The sequence below is a fragment of the Thermobia domestica genome, chromosome 7, assembly GCF_964235325.1.
Source record: "Thermobia domestica chromosome 7, izTheDome1.hap1.1, whole genome shotgun sequence".
Classification (NCBI taxonomy): domain Eukaryota; kingdom Metazoa; phylum Arthropoda; class Insecta; order Zygentoma; family Lepismatidae; genus Thermobia; species Thermobia domestica.
This window is the reverse complement of record NC_137460.1, coordinates 202,310,490-202,332,108: the sequence shown is the minus strand read 5'-3', so window position 1 is coordinate 202,332,108 and position 21,619 is coordinate 202,310,490. Positions and strand designations below refer to the sequence as shown.

Below are 21,619 nucleotides of genomic sequence, written 5' to 3'. Positions count from 1 at the left end.
AAGCAAGTGAAAGAAACTTGGAACACCTTGACAAATCGGGCGCTGATTACAGTTCCATCAACAAACACACGGCCAAGGATGTTATTCAAAATGAAATGAAATATTTCACTGATCATACTATTTCGACTAAGGAAGACAACGATGAAGCCAAGTGAATGAATGATGATGGAAGAATGGTGGAATGAGAAACGCGAGGAAATGGGAAAACCCAAGAACACGACGTTGTTCATTACAAACTTACTTGGCTGGGATCGAACCAGGGACCCCACAAACCAGAGGTAAGCGCTCTACCACTGAGCCACCGCGTCCTCTAAGGATGTCATTGCACAGCAAATAGCAACACAGTCCAGAAGAAATGACTTTTGCACTAGGTAAGTGTTAGAGTAATAAGAATGTCGCAAAAGATCATAGTTCATGACAAAATTAGATTGGAAGATGATTATGAATATATTTATTTATAATTTGATTTATAGTTTGTTTATAGTTTTTGCTATTACAACAGCCATACATCCTATTGTTGTGTTTATCTTGTTATTTTCTTTTATTAATTACGTGATTCTTGTAGTTAATCGTATTTAATTATGTTATGTAATGTAAAATTGACGACCGGTCTCCCCTCTTAATTGAGAAATTATTAATTGTTTATACTGTATATATGTTCTCGTTTATTTCATATATTCAAAATCTCAATGATAGAATAGACTCAATGGAATTCATATTAACAATGTATAGCGTAAACCTCAAAGGCATGACAACTTAGAGGGGTAATTCAGAAAGGATATGAGAGATTTTTGGAGATGTTTGTTAGAAAATGGTCACCAGGCCTTACACATGATTAGGACATAAGCACTGAATATCAATTTGTAATTTTTTTCAATATAAAAAAATGTGTACGAGAAGTGAAAATACTTACGTAGAAGTCTATGTGTGCATGCAGCTGTAGTCTCGAGTACACAAAAAAAAAAAGTGTATATGGAAACTTAACATAGGTGACCAAAGTACAAACTAGTCAGAAGATTTGATGTAAATTCCAAAAACTTGTTTTTTTGCATTTAATATAAATGATTTTTTTTTTTAATGCAACTCAGTACATGCTTCCTGGCTACATGCACGGGCAGACCGTCGGTCAAGCTGTTATTTCGGCGTTTGTAATTCTAAATTTAGCAGCAGACTTCCAATTGTAACTTGTACCTCTTTTTAACTTCATTTCACAAATAAACTGGGCTAGCTAAATCGTCTGAATTATTTAAGTGTACTTGCTATCCTTATGGATCTGTCTGCATTTAGAAAAAACTTAAAATGTTTGCTATTTATTCGTGTGTCATCGTTTACGTACTGGAACTGTGACACTATGCAGTTTTGAATATCTTTATGCAGACGGAATTTCTCTATTACATTTGCAATTACTGAGTACCTTTTTTCTTTCTTTTTTTATGTTCGACGATTGTGCTCCAAGACTAAGGGAGACAGTGAAAATGAAACGGAGTACCACCATTTTTTGTTTGTTTTCCACCATGAAGTCCAATTGATGTGAGCTGGAATAACACAGAGACCCCAATGTGCCAGAGGTGAGCGCGCGGCCTGAGTACCTACAGTGTTTTACGTTCATTTGTACATGTGGATTAAGTTTATAGTTGGAACTATTATGTATGTTTTGGAGTTTCTTTAATGTACGTTTACAGAAGATGATTTGGTAGGACAGCAATAAATCTCACAAAAGTTCAGAGAAGAGAAGACCCAAAATCCAGGAATTCTGCTTGTTCACTAATTAAAAACAGAATAGTTGTGTACAGATCACGTAAGCTAAAATATTTTGTATTGCGCTTTGCAATACTCTTTGAAATACGGTTTCGTTGATAAACTATGACGATTTTTTTTCGTAGTCTTTATGGTATATACACGTTTCCTTGTTTACACTCTACATGTAAATCCAGTCTTTCTTCAATATAGGTAACATTTCGAAATCTAATTTTGACTCCATTTTATTACAATATATGCAAAGAAAGATTTTAAAAGTACTCTGAAACCAAATTTGCTAAGTGGATCCTAATTAAAGGATGCGGATGGATCCTACAACTGATGCCAATAATATGCATATATCTATCAGCAGATAACTATGCTGGTGAAAACCTTAAAAATAATTTCAAGAATTCGTTTGTTAATACTATTAAATGTTACGTATGGAATTTGTCAATATTGCTTCACTTTCAATATTTATTATTAATCCTATAGAACATATTTGGCATGAAATGACTTGTCAAATACACGTGTCACCTGACACCCACTGATTTTTGTAAAGATTTTGAAAAGTTGCTCAGCATATTTAACAGAATGAAGTAATAAAGTAACAGAAAATCACATAAAATAAGTCTTACCATATGTTACATACAACGTGTAGTTTCCTTTGAGTAATCCACTTGCGTAACCACTCTTCTCGTGATCCACTCGCCGATATAGTTTACGAAAAGTAGGAAGAGCAGCTGTACGCATCCATACGATCAGATCCTCATTCTCGAAGCCATTATTAGTGGGATTCTCTGGATCCAGCATGTAGACTGGCTTCTGCCAATTAATAGGCTTTGCAAAATCTTTGAAAGCTGCAAGTACACCAGTCAGCACTTTAGTAGTTTAGTAACACTTCAATTCGAGCATAATTTCATATATTTTTGGCAATTCACAAAATAAACAGTATTAGAAGGAAAAGCAACGCAATGCGCTTTAAGGAAATGTTGATACTTTTCTCTATACAGAGGTCCTACCAATTCTGCTGTGCAGATAAAAATACAAAAACGAACATTCACTTTTGCTATATAGCCTCCTTCGACATGTTCTGATCATTGCGGTGTGGTAATCAACCCACTGATTCTACTTCATTTATTACACACCACTTTGCTCGCGCTGACTGCTGCAAGCCAGATTACGAGTTTGATAACTATTTATACATTTTTCTCCTTCTTCATTACGTAATCATGTTTTTATGCTTGATTCAACTTTGGTAAAGATACTTATTATAGTAGGTGTCAAATTGCCTATATTCAAAAAGTATGACTTAAGAAAAGCGTAACCACAACGCAATAATGCACCTGAGTTTAGTGATAACACAAGCATGAACAAAATATCATATTTGTTGTAAACACAAGATTCCAGTAGTATGGGATTGACCGAAAGTAACAATTGTGAAAATTACCTGCATTCAAAGTAAGTAGTTTGTGCTCGACAAAGATAATTCAGAATTAATAAAATCCATTACCACTATTAAGAAAGTTATTACTGTTAGTGCTACTGGTTGTGCGTTATATTTGGTTCACAACCATTAATGACTACTATCATGCCAACAGGAAAAAATTACCTTCTCAGCCTGTTTGCTTGTTATGCGTACAGAGTGTCTACCGGAATTCAGGAACTGCGATTTTGTAATTTTTCCTTCAATACATGCATAGTTACTTAGAACTGTCAATTTCTTAAGCATTTAATTATACTTCCTGATTTTTTAATACTAGATAATAACTCAGAAATACTCACTTTTAAAGCCAATATTATTTCCTATTAGGATGTTTCTATTGGGATTTATCAAGTTAAAAAACAGGTTCAAATTGTATTATTTTATAATAAATCCAAGTTGTAATTTACTAAAGTGACGAGTTAGAAACTTACCATCGACTTATCTTCAGTACAGAAAATTCGTAACTGTAAGAGAACTTAGTGACGACTGTTGCGGACTTCTCTGATTCCATTCTCTTTTCCGTGACCGACACTCTTGATTACTACCTTAACGAGCGTATTTTGTCAACTCTTGGAAGCTATCTTGTACATGTAACTCAACTGAAGTTCATATTCTAGGCAAGGTTAGGGTTACAACACATAGTAGATACAAATTGTGCAGATGTGTATTTTTAACAGTAAGATTCATTTCTTGTGATAGCAGAACATCTTACCTTGCTCCAGATTGCCTGGTGGATTCTGGAATTTTATTTCTTTGTCAGATCTCCAAGCTATACCAGTTCTAAGCAAAGGTACAAATTCCTGGTGACTGTGAGAGAAAATTTTTAGTGTATCTGTAAAATGAGAACAAAAATATTTAATATACATAGAAAAAATTTATAATTTAAACTTAAATTTTCAGAAAAATTAAACTAATACTCGCATGCAGTCCAGAATAATAATAATAATTAAAAAGTATTCGGTCAAGTAAGTTTTCATGCTTTGATGAATGAGCACGAAATTGGCCAATTACATCTTTTGTATTTATGTTGAAGAATATCGATAAATAAACTATCAACCTTACTTTGATATCAATGCTTCCTTCCACTTTCCTCATCCTTAGAAATCAAGAAATAATCAAATGTACATCCTTCAAGCGCGGAGAGTGCATATTTTACAATTATCTCAATACACTCACTTTTATGTACGAAATATTTCTGATTTTCGTATGATAAAGGTGACCAGTGACATCAAATAAAAAAATTACTATTGCTTATTACTTTCTAAAATAAATCAACATTACTAACGATTTTCTCAAAGTATGAAAAAGTGCGGCTAGGTCAGGAATGAAACCTATGTTTTTAGCTTCCAAGGCAATGAGTTAACTATTACGCTATTCAATCTGTTCCTACACAAGCCACATATTCCTACTCTTCACGTTGATGCTTATCTATTCCGAATATAGATTGTACTAAAACGTAATGCTGTATTTGGACAATCGAAAGTCCATTATTTAAATACTTGGATTTGATATTACAGAATATAGGAAATCAACGAGATAATCAATTTCTTTTACATGATATCTTCTGTAGTATATATAAATAAATTGATTTCTTTCGAAAATTTGGTGAAAATATATATATAAAACAAAATACTTAGGTACATCGAAAAATTTTACAAATCGGCCAAAACTATGGTCACAACGTACACAAAAATGGTCAGAACGCCCAAATCCAAATACAGAAACAGTCAAGCAGCAGCGACGCAAACCGAGATCCGAAAACAAGCGTACTTAATCGAACGAGTGTGACGTTACCTGGTAAGTACAATCGCATACAACGAAGCGACTCATGTGTTTCTTTCGAGTCTACTTTCACTCCACTTTTTTTTTTCTTTAACATTACGTTTTGCTTTTTTAAAACATATTTTCTTTAATTTACAAAAATAAAACAAATTGCACTAAAAAGTAAAAAAAAAAATACTTTTAAAAAATTCTATTTATGCATGACTAAAAATAAAGTAAGAGAAGGAGTCTCATATACAATTACTTCAAACATTTTTGAAATCTAGCTATAATTTTATAATATAATGTTCTTTTTATTATTGGCATATGATATATATACGATATTGTAACGCTATATAGTACAAGGGTCGTTCAATGTTGAAAAGGGAATTTTATTTCTTCAGAGGAAACAGACAGCACAAGAAGCACCGAACTATGTCAGTTTTTCAAAGTATTCTTCGTGCGCTTCGAGGTATCGTTGTGCCACCTCCCTGATTCCTTTGGCGTAGAAAGAACTTGGTTACTGTCATAACCATTGGAGGACACCATTCCGCAGTGCTTCATCTGTCGTGAATTTCTTCCCCCCCCCCAGATGGTCTTTAAGGGGTGCAAATAAATGATAATCACTGGGGGCTAAATCTGGATTGTAGCGGGGATGGGGCACAACTTCCCAGCGCATTTCGGCCAGAGTTGTTGCTGTTACATTGGCCTGAGGGCAGGCATTGTCATGGAGAAGAAAACCATTTCGAGGCAACATCCCAGTTCTTTTCTTGCGAATGGACTTTCGTGCAGAACCAATCAACAATGTGGAGTAATGCTGGGCATTAATTGTGCTCACTTTGTCTACCCTTCATATCCCAGAAGACAATTGCCATGATCTTTCCAGCGGACGGCTGCGTTTTGCTTTTCTTGGGCGGCGAGGAACCTTTATGCCGCCACTCCATGCTGCTTCTTTTGGTCTCTGGGGTTGAATTGTGCAACCATGTTTCATCACATGTGATGATGCATTGCAACAATTCATCACCTTCGGCTCGAAACAGATTCAGAAAATATTCACAGACCGTCATGCGTGTTCACTTCTGATCAAATGTCAGCTGGCGGGGAACCCACCTTGCACAGATTTTGCGGAAGCGTAAGTAGTTGTGAATATTGCCTCAACACTCCCGACACTAATGTTCACCTCAGCAGCAATATCCCGCACTGTTACTCGCCGGTTCTCAAGAATCATTTGCTCAACAAGTGCGATATTCGTTGGTGTAAATGCAGTCGGGCGAAATGTGTCTATGCGCTTCATTTGTCACCAGCTCCCGTCCTTCGCGAAACTCTTCACACCATTCGTACACTCTTGTCCGTGACATCGTTTGTTCATCATACTGTGCTTGAAATCAACTGAAAATCTCAGCTGGAGGCGCGGTGGCTCGGTGGTAGAGCGTGCTTGGAGTCCCTGGTTTGATCCCAGCTCGCGCCGTGTGGACTTTGCGGTGGACAATCATCGTGCTTGTAGGTTTTCTCGGGGTACTCCCGTTTCCTCCCACTTTCTTCATTCCACCATTTCATTCATTTCTCATAATCACCGTCTCCTTTAGCCTAACCGGCATAATCGTGGGACGTAAAACTCAAAGATTTCATTTCATTTTTGAAAATCTCAGCTGGTTTAACTTTCTCCTTCACAAGAAATTTTATTACAAAGCGCTGCTCCACAGCCACAGATACACTGCCTGCCGCCATGTTCCCGCTGTAACTGCTGCGCATGCGGCAAATACGTCATGCTGGGCGCTACTTACTCGAGAAGGAATACATTACGTCACCCGCAAGTTTCATCATGATCCGGCTATTCATCGATTATTTACGTACGAAAATTCCGGTCAACCTTGAACGACCCTTGTATTTATAGTATAGTATATATATGTTCTGTAAATTATATTTTTTTATTTGTATATAGGCCTAATTCATAATATATGAAACATAAGATTTTAGAATCTTGTATAATGCAACTTCATATTATTGACCTTGTATAAAATAGTTAAGAGATACGTGTCTCAATGTACTATACAATTATAACATTTATTTATTACTAATACATAGTAACGTATACGCGTACTTACATATAATATTACATGAAAAATGAAGAATTTATCAGGTGTTTGTGAGAGCATGCATAATGGAATTTTTCGAATTGGAAATGCAGATGAGCTCCCTTCGTTATAATGTGGCTTTTCTCACTGGGTGACGTACTCATTCACTGTGGTTCGCTTGCGTGTAGATGTTTCCGGTGTTGCATTTTTAGGCATTCTGACCGGGTCACGTTCAAAAATGACGGCTTTAAGGACTCCACAGACCTCATAGTTTGGTTAAGGAGCAGCACAAATGAAATAGGTATTTGTGTATGGGATAATGTTGGCGCGCGGGGGAGTGAAGAAAAGATGAGTCTACATATAATACTTATTAGAGTTATTACATATCAAAGTAGTTATCTGTTCTCTCTCAACAAGCACAATGAATGTAGACACTTCCTAAATTAATTCGGTAGTAAACTAGTAGTCTAAACTCTCAATTTAAGTGACTTCACATTAACGGACACAGTTTGACTAATTATATTATTATTATTTAACATACGGCTATTATGCTCCAAGACTAAGAAACACGGTGATGATAAATTATAGAAATGCAGGCATAAAGGAAGTGGGAAGAAACGGGATACCTCGGGAGAAAACGCACATGATAATGTTTAACACAAAAACCACTTCGCGAAAGCTGGGATCGACTCGGAAACCCTACGTACCAGAGGTGAAAACTCTACCACTGAGCCACCGTTGCCCTAGAATTTGACTAATTAGCAAATGTTCAGATACGGAATGGTTGGCTTATGATGAAGATTTCATGCAATTTAGTCATTTGACTATTAAGAGAGACATTCAACGGGAAAGCTATTGAAACTTGAGAAAAACTAACGAAAAGTTCATCCAAAGGATATAATTACAGATCTTTCATAAGGATGAGGTTCAAATATTCTTTGTTACAAATGTGCATGCGTTGTATTCGGTATAACCTAAGAGATGCAATATAGACTTCGACAAATTAGAACTGCTGCAACTAAAGTAAAACAGCTGAAATGGCATTTCTAAAGAAGTAAAACATTTTGGAAGTAGATATAAAGGAAATGAAATCTTTCAATTTAATGTCCTACGTTTGTGTCATTTAGGCTAAGGGAGACGATTATGAAAGCAAGCGAATAATGATGGAAGAATTAGTGAAGCATCGGGAATACTCCGGAAAAGCGACGGTACGATGTTGTCCACCAAACTTACTTGCCCGGGGATCGAATCAGGGATCCACGTACCAAAGGTAAGACATCTGCCATTGAGCCACTGTGCCCTCAACATTTTGGAAGTGAGAGAGTAATGCATAATACTAATAGTAAGTTCACCGATTGCGGGAAAAAAATTGCTCTTCATTGAGTTTTTAAGATAATTTATTACACCGTATTTCCTTACCACTTAACATATATGATATGTTCCACGTATTTCTCCTAATCCTTCTAAATAGCAATTATTGAGTGGTTACGAAAATTTGTCTAAGTTCAAACTCGAACTCTGAAGGCTTATAAATCAGAAACAAAAGATCTGCACAAGAGAAATGCCACATGCGCACGAAGTATTCCTTCAGTGACGACACCTAATTTAATTCCTAGGAGAGAAGGTGTGTCTGTGCGGGGAAGGAGGGAGGAGGGGGGAAGCGGAGATATAGAGAAAAACTTTTGGGGGAAAAAGTTATTTCTTTGCATAGAGAAAATAATGGGTTATAGCGCTCGCCCCTTTGTCTTTTCTAGCATCGTCACTGCCTCCGTGCCAAGTTTCATCAAGATCAGATGTATATCGTAAACGAAATATACTGCCCTGTGATTTTTTGTTCTTTTTTAAAAAATCTAATAAACGACAAAAATGAGAAAGAAATGAGGAAAATGTAAAATAAAATTAATGTATAACTTACCATTGAATAAGCTATTGGCAATGGCTCCGCACGGAGCAATGGGAAAACCACTTTCATTTTTATGGAAAGGCTGGCAATCAGTGGATACTTCTTTATCCAAATTCCCTAGCAGCTGTTTGTCATCACGCGATTTCACATAACGTCGATGATTTTGGTAGAAATTGGTCAATCCGTAGTACATGTACACTTTACCCTGAAACAGTTCAAATTTAATTTAGTATTATCACGCATCTGGATACCCTTGCCAAATGATGGTGACACACACACAGAAGCACAAGCAGCACACGAGAACACATATTGGTATAGAAAGAAAAAAAAATGCATATATTAGTACGTGTTGACTACTCCATCCTTCACTGCGTTATGTCTGTCATATTCTTTTATGGCCAATAATTAATAGATCACGTATGTTTCAATCAATTCCTTGTAACTACGGTCTTCTCATAAATGCGGCCACGACTAGAAAATGTTCTTCTGGCCTAGGGTAAAGTTATACAAACCGGACCAATAATATAAATCCAATTTAATATGTAGCTCAACGTAGTTCCGCTTTAAATTATAGTTACGGCTATAAAAAGTATAACTGGAACAGTCGCTGATCGATCCTGAAATTTCACATCCCGCTTCATATGGTTCTGATTCCCGGCTCTTCCGCTCGCACCGGAATGCTACAGTAATTCATCAGTCGAGACTAATTCAAATCTTGTGTCCTGAATATTTGATGCCGCGCGTTTCATAGTTAATCTGGAAGTAACAACCTTCTGTTAACTCTAAAGTAAAAACATAGAATAAAGCGACACAATAGGCAGTACTTGGAATTGTACGGAATTAAAGAAATACTTGAGGTTCAAGGCAAACTGGAAACTTTGTTTTTAATTCTTCCAAGAACATACAATGCAGAACAACTGGCAGATTTAAAAAATGGTAATTTTAACATGAAAGAAAGTTAGGCGTCAGAGTCGTATTTCCAGTCATCATGTCGACCTGGCATCCTGGATATTTCGACTCCTGTATACGAGCATCTCTTAAACTACGTAAAATTTAAAAAGACAACTGCATTAGGTATGAAATTTGTTTTAAAAATACTTACACTTCAATTCAACGTTCGATATATGACGTATGGTACTAATGACGAGACAAAGTTCATTAAATTGCTGCATTAAATATACAACGTATCTTTAAATGTCATACATTGCGAGAGAGACAGCTATAGAAACAGATCGATATATTTGTATATGGCTAGCTGGTGACTTGGCCCCCAGACCCCTCTTCTCAATGGAAACAACACATCAAACCGAGTGAAAAAGTTCAAAATGACAAAATATGGATTTCATTTCCCCTTTGGGCACGGATTTCCCAAGAAATAAAGAAAATACGTAACACTTATGGGATCATTTTTCGAACTGGGAATTAGATTTCTGGGCTTTTGGCATCCATGATCATGTCAGCTCGTCATGTATGAGGGATGACGTCGCTCGGTGATAACATTATCAGAAAAAAGGGAAGGAAGGAAGCGGCACCGGAAGGACCTGTATGTTAGGCACCATCCCAGCATTTGCCTGGTGTGAATAAGGAAAACCTCACTCAGTACAGCTGGCCTGAAAAAGCTTTTGACACTTTTTCGACCGAGTGAAATTGGATTCGATTAGTAGAAATCTGTACTCAAACCGGGAGAAAGCCCAATGTGTCGTCTGGTATCACGACACAGTCACCAAAAACAGTCTAGAGATAATTCCAGACAGCATACCATGGATACCTACCATATGTTAAAATCATCAAGATGTGTATGCTAAGTTTAAGGAAACAGGCAGCGTCAGTGATCTTCCTGGAACAGGCTAGCCTGGGCCTAATGCGCAAATAATTCAGACAGTGAGACGCCTTCGTGAGAAGTCCTAAGAAGTCAGTCCGCAGGGCCTCACGTGAGTTGTAGGTTCCTAAAACATCAGTGCACCGCATCCTACATAAAAATCTTTTCCATGCTTACGAAGTTCAGACTGTGCAGCCCCAACAACCAACGGATTACAGTGCTCGTTGTGACTGTCTGAGATTAAGGACCATCTTGACCATCTCAAACGCGTCCTTTTCTCAGATAAGACCACATTTCACTTGAACTGTGTTGTAGGATGTACACGTCCGAGAATCCCAATACTGTGTTTGAGACCACCAGAGACAGCCCTAAGCTGAACATGTGGTGCGGTCTTATGCACAGTAAAAATTACAGGACCTATCTTTTCTTCAGTGAAAAGACGATTACTGCCAATACCCATCTTGATATGTCGCAGTTCTTTGTTGTGCCACAGTTTCAGGACATTCCGGACTTAATTTTCCAATACGATGATACGACACCTCATTGGCGTCCGTCCCTATTTGGATACATTTTCAGGAAGATGGATCGGGTGTGATGGTGCCATAAAATGTCCTCCGCGATCACTGGACATAATACCACTGGATTTCTTTCTTTGCGGCTATGTCAAGGACCAGGTTTACCAAACACCAGTGAATCACATCGCAGCATTACGACAGAGAATTACTGAAGTCCCTTCCTCATCCATCCCTCACGTAATGTTGACCAACATATGGGTGGAATTGGAATATCGCCTGGATATCCTTCAACCAACGAAAGGATCACACGTAGAAATTTATTAATTGTGTACAAAAAACTTAAATATGTTACAAGCAATTCAAGATAAAATGTATTTGTCTATCAGGGTGTCTACTAAAATTCCAAATTGAAGTTTCGTGACTTTTTCGTGACTTTTGTTTACCAAATCATACAATTTCGCAACATTCTCAAGAGCAAATTTGGGTGGGAATTACGCCGAATATTCATGCATGCGATGGAAGCGTGCTTTGCTTGTGATTTCGTAGCGTCTAAAGCCGACCATGGACATTTTTGGTGATGAATTTTGACGTTTTATAGAACAAAATTTTCCTGTCTGCACTTATATTTGTACAAAAAAATCGTGACCCAAAACCTAAATTTCGTGACTTTTTCATGACTTTCATGACCGTTTTTTGATTTCGTGACTTTTCCCGGACTTTCGTGACCGATAGACACCCTGTCTATGTATCATCATATTTTATGCCTTATGAATGTCTGTAATCAGGAACAGAATTCTGGTACGTCGTCTGTAAGAAGTAACAAATGGTTGCAAACATGACTCCCGAGCAAGTCGAAATATTAACACATACGGTATTAAAGTGAAGAGGAACACGGGTGCACAGGTAAATTTTACTAATTTAAGATGGCCCCATAGTATGCAGTAGTAAACATCAAAAGGTAAAGTCTACTCACATTGAAGCCCTTGTCCAGAGTGAAGTTTATGGCGCAATTACACTCTTTAACAGTCTCATTCGTTGCTATGACATCCGCACACGTCCTCGGTTGATACTCAGGGTTCACACTCACACAATCAGTGTAATCTATCATATGCTCCTTCACCTGAAACAACGTACATAGATATAGAACTTAACATTCGTAACAGCCATGAACAAAACAAGACAAAAAGAAATAATATACGACACACTTGCTTCAGAGTGTCGTGCATTCCAACAGAGAATGAGAAGAAGGAAGTAATGAATGTCGAGAAGGAAAATAATACCAGTAAAAGAAGCTTGGTCTCGTGTCACTGCCTGCCATACTGAATACTGTCAGTCTTAGAAGCCTACATTTAGTACTTTAAAGTGTGTTTTCTCATATGTCTATGTTGGAAATGATTTCTATATGTATGTAAATATTATTTCGAAGAACTTCTTAAGAGGCTTCATCCCGGCGAAATTAATATACCGCTAATTTTATAGTAATTAAGTGATATCTCCCAATAGATAAAAGATAATCGAAATGTGGAACAAGAGCGCCCTAGACAATATCATTTTACATGAGATACCGTTATCACGACTCACTTACCTGCCTTCGATTTCGAACCATTTTGAAAATCGGCATTTATTTTCGCGTTTCTAAACGGCTAAAAACAGAAAGCCACTAGGTGACTTGTGATAACGGTATCTCATGTAAAATGATATTGTCTAGGGCGCTCTTGTTCCACATTTCGATTATCTTTTATCTATTGGGAGATATCACTTAATTACTGTAAAATTAGCGGTATTTTAATTTCGCCGGGATGAGGACTCTTAAACAAGTATTACATTCAAGCACGTATAGCAAGGCTATGTTAGAGTGGACCTACAGTTTAACTGGAATCTGAATCATATGAACTCCGCGGGAATCGAACCTGTTCTTTCGCGTCAACAACTATATAGCCACGAGAGATCTCTTCATAGTTGGTTTTCATTAGGGGTAAAGATCATAATGCCATTTACCGAATTTCAAAACGTTCCGGAGATTCTTTTAAATTTCTTTCTTTCTTTCTTTTTTTTTTTTTTCTATTGTAATATAACCATAGCTTTCGTTAGTTGCTGTTACACAATTTTAAACAGTGTTCCAAATTTTACCAATGTTTATCACACCACCGGAACATATATATTCTCAGAGATGAAAGAATTAGCAGAATCAACATAATTCCTGGGATGGAACCAGAAAAACTTTAGAGCAGAAGTTAGTGTTCAAACGCCCCCCATTATTTCTCTTGCGATTCTCACGGCCAGACATTATGTCGTACGTCCATCGGTGAAGTTCCTGTCCCAGGATGCCGAAACTTGTTAATGGCATACATATGGATCAGCTAATTTCTGCTTAAATTAGTCAAGTTGAATCGCCACATTTAGGCATTACACAAGACCGAAACTGAATACGACGAGCTTTCGATACGGTCACTGAGCCTGACAAATTTAGTGAAGATCAGTTCCGGCTAAAGCCAAGATGTCACAAAGAGACAAGAGTTTGCTATGGTTCAGCGGGTGGCGGGAGGCTCAGTGCTAGAGCACTCACCTCTAGTGCATGGTATTCCTAATTCGATCTACGCACGTACAAGAGGGCTTTGTGGTGAACAAACACCGTATGCGTAATTTTTCTCGGCGTTCTCCTGTTTCCACCTACTTTGTTCACTCCACCATTTCATTCATTGTTATCATTACAGCCTCCCTTAGCCCCGGTGTATAATTGTAAGACATTAAACTAAAATTAAAATAGAAATACAAATACAAATAATAATAATAATAATAATAATAATAATAATAATAATAATAATAATAATAATAATAATAATAATAATAATAACTGAACTTTCTATTGTCTCTCTCTATTATGTATGTATGTCGGAAGGTTTCAGAGGGTATGCACATTTATTGAAATTCTAAATTTTATTAACATTTCAAACTGACAACTGAAGTTGAAGTATAGACAAAAGAAGAAACCAGAAACTTTGCAATGCAAAATTATTTGTCAACAAGAAAATTCAGTGTTGGATAAAGCACGACAGAAACATGAATCAGTTTAAATAATAATAAAAATACTACGTTTTTGTTTCTTTCGAAAAATGTTATGTAAATCTATCAAAAATATTTCTCTAAGAAAGACATTAAAATTCTAAGATACAAATGAACAATGAAAAAGACTGCAAGACGTTTTAAGCTCTGAATTTGATCGAGATTCTTAACAACTCTGCCACGATTGACGTTTCGCTGCCATTCCGAGATTTTGCTTGTTCAGTTGATAAAAGCTTTCTAAAACAGCCAATAACTCACACGAAACTGACTTTTGGACTCATAATCGCACATAATTATTCAAAATAGCGTAAACTGTAATTAATCTTTGCTTCTAAATTATGGTATAAAAATGTAATTCTTACTTGGCTAGTAATACAATATTTTACTCTGTCTGGACGTGTGGTCTTTTTATATTTTATATACTTTATTAAGTTTTACTTTATTGATGGTAAATTACTTAACTGCTTTTCTATATCGTAATTATACAAGGAAAACTTCTCAGTCTGTGCGTCAAGCTAGTTCCTAATAGTAAACTCATGCTAACAGAGGTCGCTACTGTGCAGGCAATTTGCCAATTTAAAACTATTGTTTCAACGGGTTCCCACAGACTTTTGTAAATTGTTTTCCCTGACAACGGTATATCTATTTCCCTAAGTTTCTTTATTTTTTACACTTTTTCATAATCGCATTAGTCTAATTACATACCTAAACTAAAGGTAGGCCACTAGCTTTCTATAAAATGGGTCGGTCTACGAAACATGCATGACCAAATATATTTAAATTAGTCTACGTGAATATACAAACGGTATTAAGACTATCAGATGTTGAGAAATTTCAAGGTCTAACTCTGAAGACTGGCATTAGATCCTCAGAGAATTCATATGGAATCTCTGGGAAAGTATACTTTTTGAAACTAAAAAAGAAGAATCAAAATCGGTACAAAATCTGTCTTGTGAAGTTATGCGGAGCATGCACACAATGACGTCAGTTAATTACGATATTAACACATCAACCATTCGCGAGTTTCATGGTCTGTTAGTATTGTCACATCCTCACTAACGCACTAACTCTTACTTACACACACACACTCATATATATATATATATATACGTCGAACTGAAAACCTTTATCTTCTTTTTCTTTAAGAGGATTAAAAAGACGTATTATATATATATATCAGCTCAGAAGGCCAGAAATACCAAGTACTGTCTACGTTAGGAGATTTGAGATGCTGCTGTACAAATGATTAAGAATTAAGAACCTAACCACAAATCATGACGCCACACACCTTAATACACCTTAAAGCGTCTATAACCTATTAGTCTATATTGTTGTGTTGCATGATCCCTAAAACACAAAATAACCTAATTATTTCAGAGTTATCTTCATTATTGAGAACGACTAATCTGTTTCCCCGACATTACAGGATTTTTCAATAAAATCCCTGACATTTACGAACATTTCAATGATTTCCCTGTCAAACATTAAATTCCCTAACTTTTCAAGTATGTGGGAACGCTCTGCAATTTAACTGCAACTTAGAAACTAGGCCTACACTGTTTTAGTTTAATTATTTCAAAATAGGACAAATACCGAAACCATCATTAGTATTTTGTGTACGCACATGTTGCTTGGTAAGTTAAATGTAGACCATTATAGTTGTATTACGAGCGCAACGACTACTCAAAATTAACATCATACATGATTAGTGTAGTGAAGACGAGAAGTAATTTTCAGATCAATCACAACGGATAGGTAACGCCTAAATTTTTAAATCAGTAAAATTAGCTATTTACTTCATTCTTTCATTTTAAATCAAATGTTACCCCTTCCGTTATGTTCTTCATCTCGACTGTTTTCCCACGACTTCATATTACACTTCTACAAATTTCTCACCAGTGATTTTCTGCGGGTTACTCCCCTCCCTTCTATTCGTTTTTCTTTTTTTCTTTCCACTCTCACTCCGTTTTGACACGACTCCTACAAAAATTTTGATCTGTCCATACACTCTTTTGTCATATATACAGGAATTACTTAAACATGGTTATTAGCAACTTCTGAATGGACATTCTTTTTCGTTTTACTTCTATATTCTGAACAAACTCTTGAAAGCTTAGTAACTGTGTATTTTTTCCAGAAAGGCTCATTTTTATCCATAGCTTTCAAGTAATGGTACCAATATTTTATGAAATAATTACTTACCTCATCTGAGAAATATAGTAGTCCAATTCCAACGGGAATAAAAGCTATCCCAATCACAAAGAAAGTAGGTAATACAGTTCCTGCAGTTAAAATAGGCTGCCATGCTGGTAAGCGCTGTTGCTTAAATGCACTATCTGAAATCAAGATGAACTGGTTTAGGCTATTGCAATATCTGCCTGATGCTATTAAATGACTTATCTATTATACAAATCTTTTTCATTAGTACACTGTACTATTGGACGTGGCTGCTACCTTACGTTCCGTGTGTTTATATCTTTCCTTTCTCTCCTTCCGGACAAAATTTTCTGGAAGAAAAGGTTGTTTTACTGATTTATTTTCAGAGGTTCAGGCTCCTCGAACCGAAGTAGCAAACTGAGGAGGTGCTCCACCTTGCTGAAACCAACATGTTCCCTTGAGCTCTCGAGTGTCAAAAATAGGAATGAACCAGTTACTTAGCATATCAAGATAACGATGTTGGTTAACAGGTATATCAAAAAAATGTGGACCGTAAATTTGTTTGTTGTCCACGCCAGCCCACATGATGACACGCCAAGTGTTATTCTCAATCTCCTCACAAAAATTTCCAATGGTTTTTCCTTTAACCGGAAGACTTCTTGCTAGGGAGCTTCTGAATATGACATATATATGACCAAAAATCACTTTTTCAAATTTCAGGACACTTAAGAGAAGTGCGTTACATACCTTCTTCCTTCGATTTAATAATTTTTGATACCGATAGATAATATTTGAACAAATTTCGGTCAATATGGGTGTAGCTTTAAGTTATGTTTCATGTGTTTGCTAAGAGTTGACCGCTGTATGCAAGTTCCGTGGATCATTTGCGACTTAATTTATCAATGATCTTTCCAATGACACCGACCCTTCTCTGCATTGTTCCTCAATTGTTGATGGCCTACCACTTTGTGGTTTATCCTTAACACTGCCTGGAGAAAACAGTTTCTGTTCTCAACGCAAAAGTGATCTCTTTAAAGGGGGATCCCGTTCGAATCGTAGTTGGGGCACAATTAAATAGTAAGTAATACAGCACTTATTTTATACCTGCAAATGTAGGGTTACCAGTGTAACCATTACAATTCCTGTACGACGGTTAAAATAACGAAGTGCATATGGAAGATGACGTTATTGGATACTATTTTCCGCCGGCGGATTATTCCTGCGCAGTGTACTAAAGACGCATTATATGTTTACGAGTGTAGCGTTACTAAGTTTGAAACGATTACAAGTGCTATAGAAATTTATATCAAAGCGAAAAGCCACTAAATATGCTTGCATACATACTTACCGTCGCTGACGCGCTGTTTCCTTCGTACGCATCACTTTCCTACCGAGTGGTTTCATTAGCTTCGCCCTGCCTTGACTCGGATAGATAGCATTTGAGTGGCACCCTGAATACAGACTGGTGTGTGTTTTTTGCACTTCAGATTTTATGACATACGTTTGAATGCTGTATTTATATGCAAATCGAAAAAAAAATTGCAGGTTCCGACGTATGCTATGAAACTACAGTGCAAGAAACACACAACAGTATGTACTAGGTTGCTACTAAAACACGGACGGATATCCAATCGAGTCAGCGTAAGGTGAAACTTGTGCGTAAGGATGGTAACACGGGGATGCGTCCCAAGTGAGCAGGCGCGTTAGTGACGGTGAGTAAATGCTAAAGCGAGATTAGGGAAAACAGGAAGTTTTTCGCAATGATACGAGTTCCAATAGTACTTGCAGTAGTTTCACACTAGGCTGCACTTGCAAACATAAAATACAGCTTCTGCAGCTGTGCAGAAATACTTTCCCCGGCGGAAGATAATATCAAATCCAGTCATTTTTCATAAGCAGTCACTTATTCTAACCGTCGTAAAACACTAGTAACAATTATACACTACCAATAATAAAATACAGCTGGATTACTTAGTATTTAGTTCTGTCGCTTGCAGAAATTTAAATATTCCTTATAAACAAGTCCTTCCATGCAAAGTATTGAATTTTGCCCGTAGATTTTGCAAAATGTTGTATGCCTAAATTTGACCACCACCGTAATATTTCCTCTGAAATTGAGACTATCTCTATTTATATTTCCTTAAAGTTACCGTTCATGAACGGATACAGGGTCGTCTAATAAACACAACAACTGAAGGTAATGCATGCATGATGAAGCTTTGGTGCTGGTGTAGTTTTGGCGCCCCAAATTTTAGGAGATTTACAGGTAAAATTGAATACTTTGCATGAAAAGGCATATTTATAACAGACGACAGAATTAAACACAAAGTAATATAGCTGTATATTAGGTTTACAAGTGTAGGGTTACTTGTGTAAAATCATTACAAATGCTTTACAACGGTAAAAATAAGTGAGTGCATACGAAAGATGACTCTATTAGATACCATTTTCCACCGGCAGTGTATCTCTGCGCAGTATACAGAAGCAATATTTTATGTTTACAAGTAGAGACTTACTAGTAAGAAGCCATATCAAGTGTCATTCAAACTCGTATAATTTTCAAAACCCATTTCATTTCACTACCGTCATTCGTACGTATACCCACCATCGCTAATGCCTGCTTCCTTCGGATGCACCCCCTCACTATAGTCTGGGCCCAACAGCTTCACCCTGCCCTCTGTTATATAGCATTCGTACCATTTAGTGGCCACCTAGCATAGGTGGATTTGTATATCGTAGTTTTTATACCATACATTCCGAAGCTGTATTCATACGCAAATTGTAATTTTTCAATAAATACTCCTGGAGGCTTCTTTGAATTTTATCCAAGGCATTTTCATATTGCCCACTGCAAACCTTTTACGGGACAATAAGGAAATTAGTGAAAGAGGTAATTTTTCAACAATTATTTCTACTGGTGCACTAAAGTACATCTGCAAGGATGGTTTTTAAACTGAAGCACTCCTAAGAATCCTTGCGTACAAATCACATATTAATTGAGGAATATAGCTTGTACGTTGAAACAAGAAAAACCATTCGAATACAACTACAGAAGTGGCAACATTTAAGATACGTTCATGCATAAAGTAATAATACAGTAGCCAGTGCGTTTATGGGTGGAATTACAACAGAAGGAAATACACCTCGAAAGCGATGACCTTTCAAGTATCATTACAATACGCAACAGGGCTTTTACATTTGGGTATATGACGTGTTACATTGCGTTCGTTACGCAAGGCGAACAAAGATTTTCTATTTTTTTATTCTATCAATCGCCCATTAAACATGTTATGTATTACCTTATAATACACAATGAAGTCGCTTTGCATGCAAAAAAAAATGAGAACATTTATTATCTGAAAGGGAGGTGCTATTAAGAAACTAATAACGGATGAACAGAATTTCTGTGAGCTAATATATAGAAAAATAACACTTGGAATCCAGAGAATAATTACGAATTATATATAATGAAAACCATAGAATAATTAGGAATTATATATAATGAAAACAAAGCATAGACATTTATTTTATAACAATTCTTCATTAATATTGTATTATCTCCTCTTCCTTCATTGACATCCGTGAAGACGTCCCTAAGTTAGGCAACACTGTTCCCTTAATGTTACTTGCTGTATCATGCTTTAAAGTATGTAAGACGCAAATCGTTTATAACTTACCTGATGGCTTTTTTGATTTTATAGATGGTTCAGTTTGATCAGCAAGACTAGCCATAGCACAGAAATAAATTAAATTTTTAAGTTACAATGATACTTCTATGATGTTTCACTTCGTCACAAAAATACAACTCCTGCCAAATGCGGAATTGTGCGGAAATACCATGATCACGTGATGCGTGATGTCAGTATACATGGCGACTGGTTGAGTGCTGCAAGATCATTAAGTTAGGCATTTTCAAAAATCAAACCCCTCTTTCTGTGGCAAAAGGGTATCAATAGCAAATTTGAACGGAAGAAAATGCTGGTCACACTAAAGAATCTTCAACAACAAACTTTTCAAGTAGAAATAGACGCAAGTCAAACAGTAAGTGTTGAGGGTAATATTTTTCCGTCGCTTGTAATAGAAACAATTGACTGTCTATTAAGCATTCGACCTAATATTTAATCAAATATTGTAGTTTCTTAATGTTAAAACTATCGCAAAATGAAATTAAATTGAGTATGATACAAGGAGTATTCTCTTGTGCAATTGTGGAGAAGTTATTTTGGTATTATACTATTAATATGTTGAAACGTGATGACTTTTATTATGCTAAGCAGTGTGTCGCGTGTGGTTTCACAGCCGGTTATGCATGAGTTTCATCACAATATATTCTACTCTAGATTTTTAAAATGTTCTCGAGTTTGGTATAATTTAGTGTCAATCTGTTCATAGGCTGGATAAAGCAGTTGGACAAGTTTTAGTATATTGTAAAGAAGGTGCATGATACGGTACGATTTTCGTACCTCAGTAGAGGGGAATTACCTTGATGTGAAATTGCGATAATGTGGGAGGTATCTTTTGAACCCGTAATTAAAGTCCAGGGCCAAGGTATTGACGTCATATTTGTTATTCCACTCATATAGGTTAGTGTCTCAGTAGAGAAAAGTTAATAAGGGGCCGCGGTGGCTCAGTGGTAGAGCGTTCACCTCTGGTGCATGGGGTCCTGGGTTCAAGCCCTGCTCCCGCCAAGTGAACTTTGTGGTGGACAAACACCGTGTGCGTGGGTTTTCTCGGGGTTCTCCCGTTTCCTCCCACTTTCTTCATTCCAGCATTTCATTCATTACTCATCATCACCGTCTCCTTTAGCCTAACCGGCATAAGCGTGGGACGTAAGGCTCAAAAATTTCATTTCATTTCAGAAAAGTTAATAAGAATTGAACGGTCAGATTTACAATACACCGCCAGATTAAAAACTAATATATTACTTTACTTTTTGTGCTCTGAAATAATTCCCAAAGACAGTGTGCACCCATATTAACTTGACGGTTGCCCAAATTGGTATTTATTCTGAAGTTGGTCGTCCGCCTAGTTTTTGGCCAAAAGCGTAATAATTGGTTCCTTTCTGTACCAAAGTTTAATATTTAATTCGTGGTATGTTTAGTA

At 36.6% G+C, this 21,619-nt stretch overlaps 2 protein-coding genes across 3 annotated transcripts in view; one reads left to right on the top strand and one right to left on the bottom strand.

The window, feature by feature from the left end:
* Cdc50 (cell cycle control protein 50A) overlaps positions 1 to 20,332 on the bottom strand; it is a 31,148-nt gene extending 10,816 nt beyond the window's left edge. The window contains exons 1-6 of the mRNA XM_081765778.1: positions 20,194 to 20,332; positions 16,562 to 16,695; positions 12,270 to 12,416; positions 8,975 to 9,167; positions 3,936 to 4,055; positions 2,376 to 2,597 (exon numbers count right to left, since the gene is read on the bottom strand). Of these exons, the coding sequence (XP_081621904.1) occupies positions 2,376 to 2,597; positions 3,936 to 4,055; positions 8,975 to 9,167; positions 12,270 to 12,416; positions 16,562 to 16,695; positions 20,194 to 20,248 (871 nt within the window). The 5' untranslated portion in view covers positions 20,249 to 20,332. The remainder of the gene's footprint in view (positions 1 to 2,375; positions 2,598 to 3,935; positions 4,056 to 8,974; positions 9,168 to 12,269; positions 12,417 to 16,561; positions 16,696 to 20,193) is intronic.
* Positions 20,333 to 20,425: 93 nt separating this feature from the next.
* The window catches only part of Rad23 (UV excision repair protein Rad23), a 61,827-nt gene continuing 60,633 nt past the window's right edge, over positions 20,426 to 21,619 (top strand). For both annotated transcript variants that reach the window (XM_081765777.1, XM_081765776.1), the window contains exon 1: positions 20,426 to 20,557. In XM_081765777.1, the coding sequence (XP_081621903.1) occupies positions 20,492 to 20,557 (66 nt within the window). In that variant the 5' untranslated portion in view covers positions 20,426 to 20,491. The remainder of the gene's footprint in view (positions 20,558 to 21,619) is intronic.